Source organism: Choloepus didactylus, chromosome 12 (assembly GCF_015220235.1).
Source record: "Choloepus didactylus isolate mChoDid1 chromosome 12, mChoDid1.pri, whole genome shotgun sequence".
Lineage (NCBI taxonomy): Eukaryota > Metazoa > Chordata > Mammalia > Pilosa > Megalonychidae > Choloepus > Choloepus didactylus.
Genome location: NC_051318.1, coordinates 101,862,487 through 101,875,158, shown reverse-complemented (window position 1 = coordinate 101,875,158; position 12,672 = coordinate 101,862,487). Strand labels below are relative to the sequence as shown.

The 12,672-nt window shown below is 45.0% G+C and overlaps 2 protein-coding genes across 2 annotated transcripts in view; both read left to right on the top strand.

Moving 5' to 3' along the window:
• The first annotated feature begins 6,706 nt into the window (after positions 1 to 6,706).
• CCDC70 (coiled-coil domain containing 70) lies at positions 6,707 to 8,626 on the top strand. Its single transcript, XM_037799941.1, has 2 exons — positions 6,707 to 7,176; positions 8,539 to 8,626. The coding sequence occupies exons 1-2, from the start codon at positions 6,707 to 6,709 to the stop codon at positions 8,624 to 8,626; spliced, it is 558 nt and encodes a 185-aa protein (XP_037655869.1).
• Positions 8,626 to 12,672, top strand: part of TMEM272 (transmembrane protein 272) — a 40,069-nt gene continuing 36,022 nt past the window's right edge. The window contains exons 1-2 of the mRNA XM_037799940.1: positions 8,626 to 8,864; positions 10,192 to 10,463. Coding sequence (XP_037655868.1) covers positions 8,626 to 8,864; positions 10,192 to 10,463 — 511 coding nt within the window. The remainder of the gene's footprint in view (positions 8,865 to 10,191; positions 10,464 to 12,672) is intronic.

Here is a 12,672-nt window from a genome sequence, read left to right as displayed (position 1 = left end):
TCGGGCTATGGGGGAGGGTTCTCCCTATTTGGATCTGCAGTTCTTACTTACAGATTTTATGCTGTGATCTCGGGCATTCCTCCCAAATCAGGTTGGTGTATGATGATTGGACGTTCATGTCTGTCCTCCTGCAGTTATTCTGGATTGTATACTAGTTGTTTCTGGTTTTTTTTTTTTAAGTTGTTCCAGGGGGACTACTTAGCTTCCACGCCTCTCTATGCCGCCATCTTAGATCTCCCCAGCTGCTTCTTACAAAGACCCTCTTCCAATCACCCTGTCCTTAGCTCCACCTTTGACACATGTTTTAGGGAGTATCTGGCCCGCTAATCCCTGAGCCTTTGGGGCAGGAATGTGGTTCTGCAATATAAATTAGTTTGGTTCTTGGCTTTCCTCACTGCCTGTTTAGAATTCAGCTTTATTGTTTCTGCTAAGTCAGCTTCCACTCATCCATCTGTTTTTCTGCTTCAGAATTTTCTGCTATTGGCTTCTCCCCTTTTATCTTTGTCCTTGTGGATTTATCTTCCCTAACAATCCCTTTTCGGTGTTTTACTGGGATTTGGTGAAGGAGTAGAAGCTAACACATGCATTTGTTTTGTAATCATTACCTGGAAATCCCTTCCTAGTCTCTTTTTAGCCCTGCCTCTTCAGGGCTTTGCCTTTTGATTTGAAAATTATTGTCTTTTTCTTTTTATCCTCCTATAAAGCCTCTAATATGGACTTCAAGAACCATTTTTTTTTAAATTCAGTTTTATTGAGAAATATTCACATAGCATATAATCATCCATGGTGTACAATCAACTGTTCACAGTACTATCATATAGTTGTGCATTCATCACCCCAATCTATTTTTGAACATTTTCCTTACACCAGAAAGAATCAGAATCAGAACAAAAAATAAAAATTAAAAAAAAGTATCCCCTCCCCCATCCCATCCTATTTTTCATTTAGGTTTTGTCCCCATTATTCTACTCATCCATCCATACACTGGATAAAGGGAGTGCCAGCCACAGGGTTTTCACAATCACACTGTCACCCATTGTAAGCTACATTGTTACACAATTATCTTCAAGAGTCAAGGCTACTTACTGAGTTGGAGTTTGGTAGTTTCAGGTATTTACTTCTAGCTATTCCAATATATTAAAACCTAAAAAGAGTTATCTATATAGTGTATAAGAATGTCCACCAGAGTGATCTCTCGACTCCATTTGAAATCTCTCAGCCACTGAAGCTTTATTTTGTTTCATTTCACATCCTCCTTTTGGTCACGAAGATGTTCTCAATTCCATGATGCTGGGTCCAGATTCATCCCCGGGAGTCAAATCCTGTGTTGCCAGGGAGATTTACACCCCTGGGAGTCAGGTCCCACGTAAGGGGTGGGCAGTGAGATCACCTGCCAAGGTGGCATAGTTAGAGAGAGAGGGCCACATCTGAGCAACAAAAAAGGCACTTGGGGAAACTCTTAGGCACAATTATAAGCAGGTTTAGCTTTTCCTTGCAGCAACAAGCTTCTGAGGGGTAAGCCCCAAGACAGAGGGCTCAGCACATCAAGCCGAGCACCCCCAATGTTTGTGAGAAAATCAGCAACAATCCAGGTGAGGAAGTCAAACACCTCTGCATCCTCCCCCAGCTCCTCAGGGGAGCCCAGAATATATATTTTTATTCTCCACCCGAATTACGTTAGGATGTGTTGCTATTTCATTCTAATCTATACAGACCTACCATAGCTCATTTCCTATTCAAAGTTCCATGTAATTGTAGTATTTGAACAAACTGACTGTAGAAGTTATATTGTTTAGAAAATATAGATCCTACACCAAATAAACATCTCTTCCCTTGGTCTCACATAGTTGTTGAAGTTTGAACAGTCAGTTTCAACCTTTACCCTTTGGCCTGATTTGCTCTAGTCTTAACCAGATCTGCTTTATTCATATCTCTAACTGAGGTCTGGGCTCTGTTTCAGCTTTTTTTTTTTTTTAACAGTTGCTGTATGCATAAATACTGATATTCATATCTGCCGAGCTCTAGCACTGAGTTTCAAGTGTCACACAGATACCCAATGTTCTAGAGACCAATCAGGTTATACGTTAAGGAATCAACATCTCAGAGTTTGGAGATAGCCATTACAATTCAGGAATAGATTTGACTGCTGTAAGAGCTTACAATCTAGGGACCATTACAATAATCATTTCCCTCTTAGGCTGTGCTCTAAGATTCAATTCTGAGTTTACACATTATAGTTAGTCCATATTGGTGAGGCTTGATACTGTTTGCCTTGGTTTCTGGCTTACTTCACTCAGAATGCTGTCTACAGGATCCATTCACCTCATTGCGTGTCTCACAGCTTCCCTCCTTCTCGTAGTTGCTCAATATTCCACTGTATGCATACACCACCGTTCACCATTCTGTTCCTCAGTCAGTGTACCCTTAGCCACCTCCACCCATTGCAAATCATGAACATTGCCTCCACGAGCACCAGTGTGCAAATGTCCACCCATGTCTCCACTCCTGGGTCCTCCAAATACACACCCCACAATGAGGTCTCAGGACCCCTTGGCCCCACATACTCAGCTTTGTGTGGAGCCACCACAGTGACCTCCAGAAAGGCTACACCATCCTGCCTCCTCATCAACAGTAAATAGGTACTTCCCTCTCTCCATGTCAAGAACCATTTTTGAAAGCTAAAAACTGAAGATAGCCTCTCTTTCCGTATGCATTTTTAATCCTTCTTAGGGAAATGGATGGCTCTGCCTAAATATACAAGAAAGTAGAAAAGATTATATATTTCAAAATGCTATCTCACCACAGTAGTATTGTCAGTCTCAGTCATAAATGGCACCAGGTAAGGGAAAGTAATTGAACCCGTAAAAGCCATGCTATTGACCCAACAGTAATAGGTTGAGTGCTTTCCTTACACTGAGTGAACCACACTCCTTCACTGAATCTCCCTGCTGATTTCTTCCAGGAAGGATAGGGTGCACTCCTATGTAAAGAGGCAATTCACATTGATTAACTACAACTCACAACTTCTTATCTAGTGCTGTCCTAGTTGAAAGGTAATTGGTTCTCAAATAGAGCAGAACTGTCCCCCTTTGGAGGTTTGGAAATGGGTGGGGTAATTTTTTATTATCACAAGGATTGGGCAGCATGATAGGAATTTAGTGGCACCATGAATACTAATTGCCCTTCAATGCTTAGAAAATACTCTACTGGGGAGAACTGTCCTAGAAACATTGCCCAGAAAGATACTTTCAGTGGAGCCTGAAATTATCGACACCATAACCAGTCCACAAAGGGAGTACCAAAGCTTAAGTAATTAACCGGGTTTTATAGAGATGTAACAGAATATTAAATGGAAATTTGGGCTGAAGCACCAGGAGACAGTAGATACCAAATTCAGAAGAGGTGCTAAACCATATGCAGAATTTACCAAGGATGTTCCCCAAAATTGTTTATGTAACTCTTAAACCCTCACCCACATTGAAGGTTCTCGAGGGTCAAGTGTAGGAAGCTTCTGGAAAATTTGGAAAGATTTCTTTGTGAACAGCCTATGTTGTGAATCCCCTCACCAGAAAAAAAGATGGGGGTGGGTGGGTGCATCTCTTACCCCAAGTGAAGAAAGAGATGAGCTTTAAGGAGGACACTTAGAGGGTGTAAAATATGGAGTCTACAGTTTGGGTAGACATGCACAGTCCTCCCCTCACTGTCCCCATCAGGAATCTAAACAATCGTCCTTGACACCTGTTTCTCCCTCATTGCCCAGTTCCAACCCACCCCCAAGCCAGTGGAATCTGCTCAGCCTCCCCGTCGCTCTCCACCCACTCACCACTGTCTAGAGCAGGGCACTGTGGCCTCTTACCAGGATTGTGGCCACTATCTGCTGAGGGACCGCATCATTTATCCATTCCAGCCTCTTTCACTCACTCCTCTACAGAAGTGCAGCTCCAGCTTTAAAGTCCATACAAATCTCCCACCCAGGGACTATGACAAAATACCGAGTGTGACTTCAATAAGTCAAGGCAGAGCCTGAGATTCTGCATTTCCAACAAGTACCCAGGCGAGGCCGATGCTGCTGGTCTACAGACCACAATCTGAGTAGCCAGAATGTTTTTTTTTCTAAAATTAAATCTAAATGTGTCATTCCTTCCTTAGAATCCTTCAGCAGCTCCCTACCACCCACAAAGCCTACATCATCAGTTACCTGCCTTCTTGTCCAATTCATTGTTCTGCATTTGCCCCATGTTTGCTCAAATGGCTGTACTCTTTCACATGCCTTGGTTTCTGCATGAAATGCACTCCTTATTGCATTCAAATTCCTATTAGACCATTAGGCTTTGCCCAGCCATCACCTCCTCTAGAAAACCTTCCTGGATCCCATCCGCCTACCCTCCCAGAGATACCAAAGGAGCACTCCACAAATTTTCTCATAGCTCTCATTGCCTTGCAATGATCTGGACTGTTTACCTGTCCAGCTCCCCATCTAGACCCATCCCTTAAGAGAACAGTTCCTGGGACATTGAAAGTTTGCAGACTGCTGGATGAAGGATGGAATCTCAGAGGAACCATCTCAGGGCAGACCTGAGGGTGCAAGGATGGGTGTTTGGCAAAGGAGGAAGCCATTGCCCTAGCTTCCAGGATCTGCCTGGTGTTTCCTAGGAGCCTTGCAGGAAACCCAAATTTTCCCAGAGTGATCCGGAGACATGGAAACCCGGATGCTCCTAGGAGTTGGCCCACTCTCCTGGTCCTCGGAAGGTTCGCTCAGAACACCAAGGGAATTTGTCAAGTCCTCTGTCCTCTCCTCTCCCCATCTCTCCACCACCACCCCAAACCACAGCAAAATCCCAAACTACTTTAAGGCTCTTCCTGCTCTGGTGCCACTATTAGCTGAACTGCTCTAAAGGCACATTGCATGAACCAGGGCTGTGTTAGAGAAAGAATTGGACCAAAAGGCTACAGATCTGGATCCAGGTCGTGGGCCTTCTGTTTTCTACATGCCTGGCCATATGCAATCACTTTGCTTCTCTGGGTCTCTCCTTTCTCTTCTGTAGAATGGGGTTTTCTATCTTCCATGTGTGCCCACCAGAGTTGATTACGGTTAGAAGGATTGGCGAATGTGAAAGTGCTTGCCAATAACAGGGGACCCACAAAGGCTAGATACATTGATGCGTTGAGAACAATAGGACCAGGCAGATGTTTGCCTTGACTTTTCCCACTGCCCCACCCCCTTCTGGTTGTTTCCATGCCAATCCTCACAGAGACCATGTAATCTCCGCACCCCCAGAAGAAAAGTTGGGCACATAAGTTCCTTCCCCATGAGCGTAAATTCATTGACTGTATTATCTCCCTGGGCCATTTTAATTTTAGAGTGAATGGAAAGAAGGAAACCCAAAGGAAGAGATTTGTAAATGAAGAAACCCAGGTATGGTGAGACCTGAGTGAGTGGAATCTATGGGGGCAAGGAAGACTGTCTTACCCCTCCCAGATTGTCCTACATAGTCCACTCAGACTCCATCTTTAGGGAACGTCAGCCTACTACCAAGGCCCCTTTCTCTTGCAGACAGAGAAAACGGGTGGTTGAGAAGTTTAGTGGAAATCCAGATCTAAAAGGATTCTGCCTGTGTGTTCAGAATGGTGAGCAAGGGGCATAAAGGGATTGCTAACACTCTGCCGTCTTTTTTGGAAAGGTGTCAGCCCACTCCAGGCTTCCAAGACTTTCCGGAGTAGAGGGAAAGTGAACACCCCAAAGCATGACAGAGTCTGAGAGATGTCCCAGCCCCTCTCTTCCCTGGGGGTGTCTAGCTGGCATTGCCTGAGCCTCTTTTCCCCATTCTGACTCTTTGAAAGGCAGCAATAGTGTCTCTAATCCCAAACACCCACACACGCAGGCTCATTGTGAACTGCCCACGACCATGTTCTATGGACAGCAGTATAGCTTGGAATATGGGAACATGACCCTGGAAAATCACCCTGGAAATATTATAACCTCTGCTCAGGATTTCATTAGATCCTTCCAAGCAATGAGAAAAATAAGAACATCTTTTCTCCAGCACATGGGATGGGGTCCCCCTGGACTTGAATCCCAATCCAGCAGAGTCCGGACCCTATGGCCCTTATTCTTCGGTGTCATGCCCTGCCTCGGGAGAAGGCTGGTGACTGGAGCCCTTCACTGATGCTGTGGGACCCGTCTTCGAGTATCAGCTCCTCAGCAATATGGCCACCACCTTTTACAGAGAAAGCATCACCTTCCTCCGAAAGGGCATTCTCTTCTTCTCAGAGGGACTTCTTATCCTTCCACAAGGCCTTCTCCACCTGAAGGAGGGCTCTTTCCTCTATCAAAACAAAACAAAACATTTTGTGGCATACCTTTTAAGTGATCATGTCATCCTCATGTGTTCCGATACCCCAGCTGAGAACACTGACCGTCCTGAGGCTGAGGTCCTATGTTGTTAGCAGCCTCGAGCTTGAGTGAATTAATCACCTCTCCAGCCCAAAACCAAGACTCCCCAGCATGCTCCTCTACCAAAGCCTGTCCCTCACAAACACCACCAAGAGGGCAAAAGAGAGCAGTGATGAAATTTTCACAGACCAAATGGTACGGACCCAAGGGCTTGTCCTCCTGTCATGTGGTACTTCTGGGAATGTTCTCTCTGGTGTCCCCGCAGGGTTTTTCCAGCATACCTGGACTTGGCCAGCAGCTCCATCCTCCATCATGGCCACCCCACCATTCTGGCTGAAGATGTTTCTCTTGAAGAAGGGCAAATGGATGGGGCTTGCTTGTCTCTGGTCACTGGTAGTTTCCTCTCCCATGATTAACAAAAATAAAGTCATCCACAGGTTGCAGGAAGAAAAGGCCTTTCAGGATGAGACGAAAATTTTCCATGAGAAAAGAGAAGATTTCATGGAAGAGAAGTGGGCTTTCCGAGGCAAGATCTTGGGCTTTTCAAAAGAGGAGAGACCTTGCTGGGAAGAAGAGGAAACCTGGAAACAGGAAAAAGCTTTCTGGGAAATGGAAAAATCTTTCTGGGAAGAAGAGAAAGCATTTTGGAGAAAATACCACACCTTCTTGAAGGAAGATGGGGCTTTCTGGAAAGAGGAAAATGCCCTATGGGCAAGAGACCAGAACCTTCTCCTGGAGGTCAAGGCCCTGTGGGAGACAGAAAAAGCCCTGTGGATAATAAAGTACCACCACAGCCCAAGGATAATTTATTTTAAATCAGTGAGAACTAATTTAAGGTTTTGGCATTCTTGCTTGAGAATTGCTCACAACCTTCTTACGTTGTGCTCATAGCTGGGAGTTGCACAAGTGAATGTCCTCTGTTACTAGTCACCTGGGAAACAAAGGGTGAAACCCATGACCCCAGGGGATTTCGTATGAGTAGGAGAGTCTATTTAGGAACAGAGATTTAAAACAAACAGGATGAGAGACAACAGAGGATGTGCAACGAGAGGAACTTTCACACAATATCTAGAATAGTGAAGGCAACTCATGACTAGCAGCTCCTTTCCCAGGTTAAATACCCTGAGGAAACTTATGAATTGTGACCAGGATACATACACAAAAATGTGCAAACAGCTCTGTTCATAAGAGCTCAAAGTTGGAAACAGTCCAATGACCATCACAGTAGACTGAAATTTTTAAATGACAGTATATTCATATAATGACTAGCATAGCTGCATACAACATGGTGAACATTATAAACACAGTGCTGAAAAAAAAGAAACAAGATTCAAAGAACAAAGTTCCAAAGTATGCAAAACTAAAATTGCTTAAGGAAATATACTCAAGTGATAACACAGAAAAGAAAAGCAAGAAAGTGAGTCCCATAAGTGGTTACTTGTATGTGAGGAGACAGGAGGGGGTTTGTAAGGTTTGTGATTAGGTGGGTACATGAGATGGGTTTGGGAGGGGCTTGCGTTATTCCATTTCTTTACTTGGATGGTGGCTGTATGTGTGTTCATTATAAAAATGTCTTAAGTTGTCATGTATGTTTTACGTACTTTTCAGTAAAGGCATTGTAAAATAAAAGTTAGGAAGAAAGAAAGGAAGGAAGGAGAGAGAGAGATAGAGATAGAGGAGAAAGAAAGAATAAAGAAAGAGATCTCCAAATGATGCCATATAATCTAAGCTACCAGATATCAGAATTATCCACAAAAGTTCCAGTAACCACAAAGGTGGTTCAAGGGATGAGAAAAAGAGCTGGACGTGGGAAAGTGGTTAGAGCCGCCCAGATCTCAGGGCAGCCAGACAGGGGCGGTGAGCAGGTGGTAAGGGCACTGATTTCCATTTTGTGCTTTCTGGCAGAAACTGCCTGGGCCTGGTCTCACTTAGCAGGGACTCGCCAAGCACCAAACTATGGAACAACATGAGGCTGTTCGGGAGATTTTCTGGGCTTGCCCCTTTGACTCGGGAGTAGAGAGACGGGAGAAGGGCGGATAGCTGTGTGCGCACGACGGGGAAGAGATGGTGGCTGCGCTTTCCAGGCACACGAACCAGAAACCTGGAGCTCGTCCTTGACTCCTTCCTCTCCCGGTAATTACCAGACTTGTGATCAATCATCAAGACCTGCCAGTTAAGATCCCTAGGGAGAGGCGGCAGCGCGCGCGGCGGAAAGCGGAGCGCGGCCTGTGATGCCCGGACCCTCCGCGCCCTCCGCCCCTTCGGCCCCGGGCCCGCGGGTGGGCTGGGGGCCCTCAGGGGACTCGGGGCCCAGGAGCAGGGGCGCGGGGACTCGCGCTCCGTCCTCCCTTCTGCTCGGGCCACGGAGCCCTGCAGATCCCGGACCTGGGGTGACCGCCCCGTCCCAAGTGGACGAGATGCCGCCACCTCCTCCCACAACGATGGACAAAGGCCTCCACGGGCCTGGAAGGTGGGCGCGAGGTTTCTCTTTGGGGTGCTGAAAATGTTCCAGAATTAGATAGTGATGATGGTGAATATATTGAATATGGTGAGTACACCAAACGTGCAGAATATACTAAATATATATATAGTGGCTACACTAAATATATACTAAAATTATACTAAAAGCCATTACTTTAAAAGGGTAAACTGTATGGTATATGAAGTACGTCTCTATTTTTATAAAGGAGCTCCTCTTTAAATTTCCCGCAATAGGCACCTCTCTTGTCTCATTCCAGCTCCAGCCCTGTTGGCGGGCCTTTTCCTATAATTTTTTTTTTCTTTAATTTTAGGGTTGATGGGGCCTTTAATGTCCTATGGCTCTTCACTGGTCCACAGAACACCAGGGAAGCTTGCTGAAATCCACATTCCTGGGCCCCAGCCCAGACTCTTTGGGAAGTGAGGCAGGAATCTACATTCCTACATAAAGAACCTTGGGAGCGTTTTTTTATTTTTTTTAAATTCAATTTTATTGAGATATATTCACATACCAAGCAGTCATACAAAGTGTACATGCAGTTGTTCACAATACGATTAAATAGTTGTGCATGCATCACCAAAATTAATTTTTGAACATTTTCACTACCACATACACAAAAATAATAAGAATAAAAATTAAAGTGAAAAAGAACGCTGGGTAGCTTTTCTTTTTCTTTTTTTTTTTCCCCCATTTTTCTACTCATCCATCCATACACTGGATAAAGGGAGTGTGATCCACAAGGTTTTCACAATCGCACAGTCACCCCTTGTAAGCTACATTGCTATACAATCGTCTTGAAGAGTCAGGCTTACTGGGTTACAGTTTGATGGTTTCAGGTATTTACTGCTAGCTGTTCCAATACATTAGAACCTAAAAAGGGTTGTCTATATTGCATGTAAGAGTGCCCACCAGAGTGACCTCTCGGCTCCTTTTGGAATCTCTCTGCCACTGAAGTTTATTTCATTTCCTTTCACTTCCCCCTTTTGGTCAAGATGCTCTCCATCCCACGATGCCGGGTCTACATTCCTCTCGGGCACGTCTTATAATTAAGGGATGCGAATCCTATTCCCTGAGGCTTCCTTACAACAGGCCCTATAAGTGACCCTTTCAAGTTCAAGGGCACCAGAGGTCTAAGGCAGCAGCTGTTAGAAAGCTTATTACTGTGGGCGTCATCCTGCCTCCCTGCAACTTCGTTCTGCGTCAGATCTGGCGTCGGGAAGGACAGTGAATAAATAAATTTTTAAAAGAATCCCACGAGGACCCTCAAGCCCTCAGGAAGCGGTGGTGGGGGGGTGCTGCCCGCTCCTGCAGCCCCCAGCGCTGGGTCCCGCGGCGCCGCCCCGCGAAGCCTCCGGGGTCCCTCTGCTGCCCCCTCGCGGCCGGCCGAGCGCTGCAAGGGGATGGAGCTGGGGGGCGACCCAGCCGCTCCTCCGCGGGGAGAGGCACGCGCGGCTGCCAGGCTGCAGGAGCGACGCCAGGAAGGAAGCGCTGGAGAGGGGCTGCAGTGGGGTGAGACCCGCACCCCGGGAGCCCCTGGAGACCATCCCGGGACAGCTCTCTCTGCGTGTCTTGCATCCATCAGCTCGACAGGTGAGTCAGGACAGGTCTGTGCAGCGCTTAGAGTGGGAGAAGTTCTAGCAGGTGGTTTCTCGGGATGGAGAGAAAGAAAACCGCAGTCCTCAAAGAGCCTCAGGAAAACGGGTTTCTCGCTGAGGAACAGGGAGCTCCAGGGCGAAAGCAAGTTGTGCCGGGCTGCCAGGAAGGATTTGCTAACTGCAAGGCAGCGAGTGGGAGTCACAGAAATCTCTGAGCAGCTGGCTTTGACTTGGTAATTTTTGAAGTGCAGCAGAGCTCAAAGAAGCCCAGTTTTCCTTTTGTAGGAACTAGAAGGTGAAGGATTCGTAGGAAGGTGCTGGAATCTTCCTTACCCTCTGCAGAATTCATCATGATGGAGGATTAAGGAAAGAGAGCGCAGGGCACACAGACGCTACAGATAATAAAATATGGGTGTCCCGAGCACCCCAACATTTGTGGGAAATAGTGATACTGGTTTACGTTTACCTTTGGAGGAGCAGATACAGAGAGATGGTTAATGTTTAACATTCAGTGTGAATCAAAGCCGAGTAATGAGCTGGGGTCCCTCTCCCATCTAAATTAAGAATAAACTGTTTAATTTACCAAGTCAATCACTAAAAACACAATCACCAAGTCAAAGATGTGCCTTGCTTCAGGTTAGAGCTGTGGGGTAAAAAAAAGTAATGCTGAATACTGACCCAGGGCTCTGATAAATGTTGATAAGAGTGAGAACTTACACAGACACACACATACAGGCTCACTGTTGATTTATGACACAAATCAGAGGTTTAAATAAAGAGTATTTTATAAATTTGAACCCTAAAACTGGGACTGTTAAGCAGATATAGCAGGGTTTCTTAATTTCAGTACTATCGACATTTGGGTCTGGAAAATCCCTTGTTGGGGGCTGTCCTGTATGTTGTAGGATGTTTAGCAGCCACCCTGGCCTCTGCCCACTCAAAGCCAGCAGCACCCCCTCCCCAGTTGTGACAGTCAAAAATTTCTCCAGACATTGCCAAATGTACCCTGGGGAGCAATTTTGCCCCTAGTTGGGAACCTAGCTGAGTTATACAATTGGATTGAAAATTGAAAGTGGGTTAAGAGTTCATTTAGCAATTATTGTCGATTAATTCCCTTTGTGTCCTTTATTATCACTAAACTTCTAGGAGAGGAAGCAACGGCCCATAACACCTACTCGTATTGATGCAGAAGCAGTCTGAGATGGAAGCAGTGTCCCCACTGTCACACACAGTGACTGATTACTAAGTCACTGTCTACTCACCCCAGAGAGAAAGGAAATAAACATCTACCCCATTTCTCCTTTTTTAGATTTCTTCATACACTAGATAGTGTACTACTGTCTTTTACTTAGTACTTAGAAAGTCTAGAAAAGGACTCCACCTTGTGCTGCCACCATCATCTCCCTCAGTGTCCCCTACACTTGAGGAGCCCTCTCTATCTTTGAAGAGCTTCCCTGAGAAAAGGTAGGGAAGTGTGCTCTTGAGTTTGGTGAGTTTTCAAGTTCCCACTGAAATAGTTATTAGGTCTTTGGAGCATATTTGAATCTGTAAATACATGCAGTGAGTTCTGTTATATTGAAAAAACCGTCAGATTCATTGCTATTTTCTCAAATTGCAGCTTGTGTGTGTGTGTGTGTGTGTAACCTTGGCACTGAAAAGATACTTGTTTTTGCTTTGAATTGAAATACATCTATACCGAATGACATAAAAAGTAATTCACAAAGGACGACATGTGACCAGAAAAAAATCATAGAAAGAATGTGCACTATCATTGGTCATAAAAAATGCAATAAATTCTGTTTTCCTACTAAATTATTTTAAATGTTTTAATAGCTCTAAACTCCCAATGCTGGCTAGTGTGTATTGAAACTGGCACTGTCATATATTGCTGGTAGCCCTAAATGGAAAGGTAAGATTGGACGGATTCCAAACCCCTTTGGAAATCGATTTTATCTACAAGCCATAAAATTGCTCATCTTTTCTGATTCAATAATCTCACATCAATTATTTATTCTAAGGGAACTGTCTAGTGTATGAAGAAAAACTAGTTTTCATGGAAAGCTATGTCTCAGAATTAGTCACGATGGTGGAAAATTGTAAGTAAATATCCTCCAACAAGATATGGTTACAGATAGTGTGATATATCCTACAGCTGTTGAAATGATGGTGGTGAAGACCACATAGTAACAGAAAGAACACTTATG